This window comes from Pelobates fuscus, chromosome 3 (assembly GCF_036172605.1).
Source record: "Pelobates fuscus isolate aPelFus1 chromosome 3, aPelFus1.pri, whole genome shotgun sequence".
Taxonomy (NCBI): Eukaryota; Metazoa; Chordata; class Amphibia; order Anura; family Pelobatidae; genus Pelobates; species Pelobates fuscus.
The window spans coordinates 11,779,497-11,789,305 of NC_086319.1; the positions used below are offsets into that span (position 1 = coordinate 11,779,497).

The window sequence follows — 9,809 nt, forward strand, 5'->3', positions numbered from 1 at the left end:
AATCCTGTAGAATATTTTCCCTTTTTAGGAGTTAACTCAATAAAGGGAAATATTGATGTGAGGAACGAGTTGCAAACTCTGGGTCGGAAATCACTCGTGTCTCCGACATTCTTTGATTCTGTAGTTAACTGTGTAAAAATAGAGCGCGTAATGTTTGTGTGTTTTGCATCCAGCACTGACTTCATTGCTGAACGCTCTCCAGGGTTTACAAATTATTTGCATTTGTTATTTGACTTTACACTTTTCTATATTTAGCTACAAAGCCCCAGTCTATGAACACACCGCTCAGAGAGCGTGTTGTTAATGAAAACCACACTGAAACCATCTGGATTTATTAAAGAAAAATGATAATAATAATTACACGTATTTAACTAATTCACCACTGAACAGAGTGCCATAATGGAAAGTAAAGGGCCCTTTAAGCACCATAACAACTTCATTGAAATTGTTATGGTGTGAGGAGGCCCTGGGCGCCGGCTTACATAAAGTGGTTAAATCATTATTGATCAGTTTAACCCCATAGCCTTCAAGCCGGTTCCTAATTACTCTGTCCCTGAACTTACATTCCATGCCTGAGACTTCAATCAGGAAGTCTCTGACCGAGTGCTACCGAGGGCATGGCCTATCCCAGGGATAGGCAACCTTCGGCTCTCCAGATGTTTTGGACTACACCCCCCCATGATGCTTTGCCAGCATTATGTGTGTAAGAGCATTATGGGGGATGTAGTCCACAACATCTGGAGAGCCGAAGGTTGCCTATCCGTAGCTCCCCTTGAAAAAGGTGCATTCATTTACTGTTAACCCCTTCAGTTAAGCTGGCGCCAGGACCTCCTCACATCCAGGTTCTGGACATTGAACACAAAACCTCAAACTTCATCTCCAGCAGTACCATAAACTGAGGAGTATGATGCCACAGTCCTGCGTCACACTGTGATAACGTCATTCCTATGAAGCTGGTATGGTACCTGGGATGGTCCTTTTTAAAGGGATCCTATAGTGCCAGGAAAACAAAGCTGTTTTCCTGGCACTATAGGGTCATTAGGTCCCCTACCTCGTGCCCGCCCCTCCCGTAAAGCTGAAAGGGTTAAAAAAAAAAACCTTCAGCCACTTACCTGAATCCAGCACCGATGTCCCTTGGCACTGGGTCAGGCTCTGCCCAGGCTTTTTCTCCATTGGAAAGCATTTAATGACAGCCAGGGGCTTGAAAAAGGTTAAATTATAAAGAAAAAAAAATGAAAAAGCCAATTTCTATTGAAATCTGAACTTTTTGTGAAATAAAAAAAAGTACACACTTCACTGATAAATAATTTCAGCAAGATAATGTGGTTTAGGGGTCTGGAGTGTCATTTTAAAATTAAAGCTATGATGCGTTTTCTTTTACATTTATATTAAAGATTTAGCAAATTACCTCTATTTCAATCAAGGCACAGCCAGGGCGCACATTGTAAATGTAGAGGAGAAATCGAAACGTTGTTTCATTTCTATGGACTGACAGGCGTAAAGGGCGGGGCTTATAACAATGATTGACAGGTAGCTAAGATGGAGGTGTCTCTCTCTATACTGACTGCCAGGTGTAATGGGCGGAGCTTATAACAATGATTGACAGGGAGCTAAGATGGAGGCTCCCACTTGCAGGATAAAGGAGGATGTTTCGAGTTTTGGGGGCTGACATGACCACCTTATTTTATCAAATTGCAACTGATCGCTGGGATTTTCCTAAACCGAACAGCAAACTGGAAGTCAGTAGTTATCATACTTTTCAATAAAGAATAAAATCCGTGTCCGCTCAGTCCGTTTCACAGTGATCTTTTAATGTTTCCGCTGTCCCGTGTAATGTTAAACCTATACTGCCACGGCTTCACTCCCTGACCATATCAGCCTTATAATTTACTGTGAATCCAGCTCCTCCCACGAGCCCATTTAATGTTCCTGATAGAAGGGATTGTCCGTGGTCGATGCAAGGCAGCGTAGTCGTAGTATAACAGTAGTTACATCCCTAGATTCTCCCTGGTCCGCAATGGATAGATTCAGCTGCCGGAGGAATAGCGTTTGGTCATTTGTGGAGGACAAGATAATCCATCTGCTCCCCACCGGCATCTGACTGCTGCTTCCCTTAGTTGTTGGCAATTGGTGCCAGCTGTCTCCGTTCCACAACGGGAGGTCACTGTATCGGGCCACTGTGCTTCCTTCCATTTGCTCTGGAGCAGGACATGATAGCGGAGCGGGTCGCCACATCATTAGTGACTGCTACAGTGTCTCTGGCTGCGTCTCCTGGGGCTGTTGCAGTTCTGGTATTCCTCGGAAACGGAGGCTCCGTCTTCTATGCCGAGATTCAATTGTTGTGTCGGTCCGAGTGAGTTTCTAGATCTGTGAGGTTTGATCCTGGGAGTGTAGTTGGTGCTCCCTTCTGCTGTCTCTGGATTCCACTGCTGTAATCCGCTGGAGAGTTCTCATCTCAAGGCCGAGTATTCTGTTAACAATAATAACAATTTAAAAAATCTGCGTTTAAATCCCCAGTGCATGGGATCATAATTAGGTTATATCTAGTGATGTCCCGAACGGTTCGCTGGCGAATAGATCCTGGCGAACATAGCGTGTTCGCGTTCGCCACGGATGGCGAACATATGCGATGTTTGGTCCGCCCCCTATTCGTCATCATTGAGTAAACTTTGACCCTATACCACAGTCAGCAGACACATGCCAGCCAATCAGGAGCAGACCCTCCCTCCCAGACCCTCCCACCTCCTAGACAGCATACAATTTAGATTAATTCTGAAGCTGCATTCATTTTTTTTTTTGTGTTTGTGTTTATTATACATTATCCTCCATAGCCAGTAACCTGTGTTTATTATACATTATCCCTCCCATAGCCAGTAACCGGTGTTTATTATACATTATCCCTTCCATAGCCAGTAACCTGTGTTTATTATACATTATCCCTCCCATAGCCAGTAACCTGTGTTTATTATACATTATCCCTCCCATAGCCAGTAACCTGTGTTTATTATACATTATCCCCATAGTCATTTATCGTTGGACCTAGGCAGCATGATGTCTTAGGCCGGCCCAGAGAGTGAGTGAGTGAGTGAGTGAGTGAGTGAATAATATAATATATATGTTCAGAAACATATTAGTAATATATGTAAATCGGGTTCATGCAAAGAGGGTGAAAAGGTACTTATTGCATCAAATTTACAAAGCCAAACTTTTAAAAGCTTTCCTCATTTCTTTCTCGGGATGAGGAATATATCGGTTGTAGACTGAGGATTTCCATCTGCCCAATCTTTTAATAATATGCACTGGAGTGTCAGTGTTGAAGGAGACCGAAGCTGCCCCTATTCTAAATGAAAGACCCGAGACATGGATACAACCCAATCTTAGGAGTAGTGTTCTGATGTAGAAGATGAATTTAGCCGTAGTAAGAGGGATTCAGTGAGAGTAGTGGTGAAATGTGTGTGGCATGACTGAGTGTGGGTAAGTAAGAGTCAAGTATTTTAACTGGGCACTAGTTCTAGGTGGGATTAAGTGGTATAGCGGATGGATGAGTAGTTTGGTTCATTTTAGAGGTTTGTAGAGAAAGTATATAGTGATCATGATTTTTAGCGATATCCAATATTTTTAAGGTGGTCCCAGTGCCACCACTCATATCTGGTGTCACAATAGCTTGCATTTAAAAAAAAAAAGAAACTTTTTTGACTGTAATATAATAGCAGTCAGTTTCCTTCACACATGTGCGTTTCAGGGCCTGCCAGGGCACAGTGTCACACCAGTGCAACTCATATCTGGTGTAACAGTAGTGTACATTAAAAAAAACAAACTAGAAATTTGACTGTGAAATAATAGCAGTCAGTTTCCTTCACACGTGTGCGTTTCAGGGCCTGCCAGGGCACAGTGTCACACCAGTGCAACTCATATCTGGTGTAACAGTAGTGTACATTAAAAAAAAAAAACTAGAAATTTGACTGTGAAATAATAGCAGTCAGTTTCCTTCACACGTGTGCGTTTCAGGGCCTGCCAGGGCACAGTGTCACACCAGTGCATATCTGGTGTGACAGTAGTGTACATTTAAAAAAAATAAAAAAAAATACAGGGGGCTTGTTGTCACCTTTCGGGGACCCTTGGTGTTGTACGTGGCTGGGTGGAGGAAGAGACCTTCAATGACATCAGTGAGGACAAGGAACGGGACATGGCTAGCTTGGTATCCAACCTTGTGCAAATGGGGAGTTTGCAGTTGTGCAAATGGACTGTTTGCGGTTGTTTGCAGTGCGTTAAACGGGGAGTTTGGTCTGTCACTGTGAAGCGGTTTTAACCCTTACACTACCTGATCGATACAACATCATACCTGATGTTTTAAAGCACGTTATTCCAAACAATTTAGGAATGTTAGGTGATTTATGCCCTTTATGGATTAAAACCAGACTCTGCATCAACTATGTAGTTTTCCATGGGGGTTTTGCCATGGATCCACCACCGGCATTCCACAGTCCAGGTGTTAGTCCCCTTGAAACAACTTTTCCATCACTATTGTGGCCAGAAAGAGTCCCTGTGGGTTTTAAAATTCGCCTGCCTATTGAAGTCTATGACGGTTCGGCGGGTTCGCCCGTTCGCGAACATTTGCGGAAGTTCGCGTTCGCGACATCACTAGTTATATCATGAAAATCAATCAACTTCTAACTTGTAAAAAAAAAAAAGGATGTTGGATGTTATTCTAATAACACGCAAGGTGGCGGGTGGGCCTGTATGTTTCAGTCTTTGGCTATACAGGTATTATTGGCTTACAATAGGTATGTTACACATTCACACCACTTTATCCTGTAACTGGACGTCTCCACCTTAGCTCCCTGTCAATCATTGTTATAAGCTCCGCCCTTTACACCTGGCAGTCAGTATAAAGAGCCGCCTCCATCTTAGCTCCCTGTCAGTCATTGTTATAAGCTCCGCCCTTTACACCTGGCAGTCAGTATAGAGAGAGCCACCTCCATCTTAGCTCCCTGTCAGTCATTGTTATAAGCTCCGCCCTTTACACCTGGCAGTCAGTATAGAGAGAGCCGCTTCCATCTTAGCTCCCTGTCAGTCATTGTTATAAGCTCCGCCCTTTACACCTGGCAGTCAGTATAGAGAGAGCCACCTCCATCTTAGCTCCCTGTCAATCATTGTTATAAGCTCCGCCCTTTACACCTGGCAGTCAGTATAGAGAGAGCCACCTCCATCTTAACTCCCTGTCAATCATTGTTATAAGCTCCGCCCTTTACACCTGGCAGTCAGTATAGAGAGAGCCGCCTCCATCTTAGCTCCCTGTCAATCATTGTTATAAGCTCCGCCCTTTACACCTGACACTTAGTATAGAGAGAGCCACCTCCATCTTAGCTCCCTGTCAATCATTGTTATAAGCTCCACCCTTTACACCTGGCAGTCAGTATAGAGAGAGCCACCTCCATCTTAGCTCCCTGTCAATCATTGTTATAAGCTCCGCCCTTTACACCTGGCAGTCAGTATAGAGAGAGCAGACAGGAGAGGAGGAGTAATGTTCACAATGTTCCTATTTCTCCTCTTTATTTGCCATGTTTGCCCACGTTATCCATAGTAGAGGCCCCGCAGCCTCTCAATAAGTAGAACATAAACCAAAGTCCTCGGGTTCAGCAGGTAGGATGCAAAGTGCGATTTATTTAGGCAGTAAACATAATAATAATAATAATAATAATAGATTTTGTTTTGTCCACTGCCTAAATAAATCGCACTTTGCATCCTACCTGTTTAACCTGTGGATTTTGCTTTATATTTGCCAAATGTTTAATAAAAATAAAACTCATTATTAATTCTCAATTTTAATTCTCATTAATTGTCTATGTTTTAATATTCGATGATGTAAATTTTAGGCCTTAGGACAGTTCCTTGTTAAGCTTTCAGTTCCCCAATTTCCTGTTTCCACCTCGGCTCCCTGGCGGGGAGAGCACAGGCCTGTTTACCCCGTGCAGTATGCGGCATTCTGGTGATTTACAAGGGAGTTTATAAAGTGGTTTGTAGTTTGAGACTCTGACAGCTATAACTGTATACGTGTAACAACAATATATCTCACAAGTCCATGATGCAGTAAGTGCTAAAAATCACCAGTGACGCGTCTCACTGTTTTGTTTGGTAAATGTCAAGCTTCTGCCCTTAATATAATAAATACTAAGTAAACGGATCCTCGTTTCATGCAAACTAGGGCAGGTGGCCGTAGACTGACTGAGAGAATTGGAATCTTTTTTTAATTGTCTGAGCTCACTATGTCGTAGTCTCTGAGGGTCACTCGAGATTAGCCCTGGTATAGATTTACTGGACTCACAATTGCTCTACTAATGTACATTTAATGTGTGTTAAACTGTGTGAAAGTTGCAGGACCAGTTTGGGTTGTTCTTAAAGGATACAATAACGGACACACCTGCCTTTATATTCATGAACACTTTCAGTAAACGGCACATTACTTTCAGCAGTGAGCTGTACAGACTCACAGCTCCTTTACACAACATTGGAAAAATCAAGGTACACGCACCCCCGGTGATCTGGATTTGTTCTCTGGGGGTACCCCTACCAAGCCTTCTAATACTTCATCAATGATTACCAAGAAAAGCTGGCACCAGTGGAAGAGCGAATAGAACACTCCAAGTAATGTGCGTAACAAAGTGTTTTTTATGTATCTGCTTATCTGCTTATGTAAGTTTCGGGAGCCATTAGAAAAGGAGACACCTCCAGGCCTGCTCCCCAACATTGATTTCTCTGGATAATGGGTCAAAATCCTTCGGCTCCGGACGTGATTATCCAGCATGACAAGGCTGATATTATATGTGAGATCTTTAGCCAAGGAGTGGTTCATGCAGCCCAGAAACTCAAGGAATATCTGGGATTTGAAGACCCTTTTGGCAACCTTCGTCCAACTGTGGATACTTTGATAGAAATCTTCCTAGTGAACTTTATAAACTTCTGTGTTGAAAAAGGCGTAGAGGAAAGGATCGCCACCAGTAAAATGACAAAGCAGCAGTCACTCTTGCTTGGCGTCGATTGGATCTGGACCATCTTTGGTTCTGATAAGCTTGTGAAGCTCCAGATAGCCGTCCAGGCCCTGGAAATGTCGGACTTCGTTATGCATGGGAGAAGGACGCACAGTATGACCAGCTGCACCCATTGTAAAGAAGTACAGCTGACTGACACATCGTACAAGGACAAGAGTCCGTCCGAGAAGCTGGAAGAGTTCTGCGGGCTGGTGGGGACAGACTGCATGGGGTTATTCATAGTGTTTGGTTTGCCAGGGAAGCCCAAGGACATTCGAGGAGTACTTCTGGACAGTGTGATGAAGGAGAAAAGGAAAGCCTCTGGGGAACAAGACTTGGAACAATTCATTCTGAGCACAGACACCTTCCTGCCGACTCGGGAGATGTTAGAGACTTGTATGTCAAGGAAGAATGGCTACAAAAACATCGGGAAAGTGTATATCAACTTCTTGTGATTGTGCTATAATTTCTTCGTACAAAATGGTGCAAAACTGGATTGTGGGGAGAAATTAATCTGGACGGCGGAACTTATGGTGGAGACTGGGTATGAAACAGTTTGTGTGTCGTACATTAATCTAATGTGAACACACAACATGAATGGCATATGGCAAAAAGCAGAGGAGGTGGGTAATAAAACACCTTACATCGTGTTAGTAAGATTTACAGAAACAGAGCATAATATCCCATTCCATGTATTGAATCCCTGCTCTGCAGGGGGGAAGGTTTGCACGACTTGCCTTTGGAGTTCAGTTGATGACATCATAACCTAAATTATTTAAAGATACTGTATTTTTTAATAGATTGTATTATTACCGGTATATTATATACTGCATTATTATATTATATATTCATCGCTAAAGTGAATTAATATGTAAGTGATACGGTTGTCATTGAATCATGGATTCTGTATGGAGTTTAGCTTTAATAAATAAAGTTTTTTCGGACTGTCCTCTGCATACTGCCTCCAGTGCAAGGGTTAAAATCCCATGATGCTTTGCTTGCATTTTCCCCCATTGTATTTCAATAATAAACAGTATTTGAATAAATATTTATAAAGCACCAACATAGTTAGTAGCGTTGCATTATACACCAGCCATAGAAATTAACTGCTGGCTGTTATTTTATTATAGCCAGATAAATAACTATACATTACCAGCCTTTCTGCCAGTCATTCATATTATTGTATCAGTTTTAGTGTTTGATATTTGTATTCATTATTTAAAGATTTCTCTGCAATCAGTGTTTTTGGAGAAATATTCGTAGGAGTGTTAAACACCTACATGAACTCTGGGCGGAGATATGTGTTTTATTTGGTAGTAAATCTTTAATTATGGGGTTTATTCACTAAACAAAGAATTGTAAATCTTGTGCAGCTATCACCAAAATGGATACAATGTCCAGATTCCTGGTCTGCAGTCCCCAGTTCAGTAAATAAAGCCCCATGTTTTAGGTACACTGTCCCTCAGAGCCCCTAGAACCACACACATCTGTACCCAACAGGCACCAAGAGAGCATTGTGTAGTGTGCCCCAATAAAGCAGCACAAGCCAAAGGGTTACTCCAAACACCACGACCACTTCAGTGATGGCATGACACCTGACCCTCCATGCCACCCATGTCTTCCCTGACATCCGTCGAGGGGGAATAATGTCAGCAAAGGTAGATTTGGGCTGCAGGGAGAACGTAGCTTTGATGCTTGAATAAAGGTAAAGTTTAGCTTTATTTTAGGTTTTTTCCCACACGTTTGCAGGACATTCTGACACCGATTCACCGGCAGTGAAGTCAGAATGTCAGTCATTTGGGTCAGTCAGGTCTGAGAGGTGACCGGCCTGGAAGGTTGGTGTTACAATGTTCTAACATTGACAGATCTCTGAGAATGGCCGTGCTAGAGGAGATGGTAAAGGTTAACAGACTATACAGCTCCAAATTGTTATGACAAACTATGTAGTTACTGTCTTAGGAGCTGTATATGGCTAGGGGAAATTCGGATAGATCCAGCCAGGTATTCCATAGGAAGATTGCAGCCATTATTAAATCCTGCAGGTAAGAATTAGCAAAGAGAAAACTAACAAAAGACACGAAAAAGTCATCCGCAGTGTGAAAGGAACAAGAAAGGGTGTAACTGTGAATTAAATAGGAAATGTAACTTGACCTATCCTGTACAATCTGTGCCAGAGAATGCCCTCCGTACTGGAGACAGAACAATGGATGTCAGAAATCACCACCTTAAAGGGACACTCAATATAACCAGTACAGCTCGCTAGGGCGGTTACGTTGCCTACACTGCAGCAGCGTCACTCCCAACGTTTAATACTATTTAGGTTTATTTTTGAACTGTGGTTCTTCTACAAACGGCTCCCATTTTGGCTGCACTGTTAATATGGAATTAGCACTTCTGCATCATCGATGTCAGTATTGTCCAACATGGCCGACAGGGAGTGGGTTATTATGTTATCATTTATACAGCGCCATCAAATTCCGCAGCGCTTTACAATGGGTGGACAACGGACATGTAGTTGTAACCAGACAAGTTGGACACACAGAAAAAGTGGGATAAAGTGACACAAAAGGTAAGGATAGTATTAGACTAGTGACAGTTGCAAGAATATATTAACAGTTTAATGGATACGCTTTTATGAAGAAGTGGGTTTTTAATGATTTTTTTGGAAGGAGTGGAGACTGGGTGAGGTGGGAGTACAGACAGAAGATAGACGTAAGTCTTCACAGAGCATAAGGGCCTAGACGGGACATACTTGTGTATTAGAGAGGATAGATAGGTGGG

General features: G+C 42.6%; 1 protein-coding gene across 1 annotated transcript; it reads left to right on the forward strand.

The window, feature by feature from the left end:
• The first annotated feature begins 6,316 nt into the window (after positions 1 to 6,316).
• On the forward strand, positions 6,317 to 7,692 carry REP15 (RAB15 effector protein). Its single transcript, XM_063445044.1, has one exon. The coding sequence runs from the start codon at positions 6,764 to 6,766 to the stop codon at positions 7,481 to 7,483; it is 720 nt and encodes a 239-aa protein (XP_063301114.1). The 5' UTR covers positions 6,317 to 6,763; the 3' UTR covers positions 7,484 to 7,692.
• Positions 7,693 to 9,809: the final 2,117 nt, after the last annotated feature.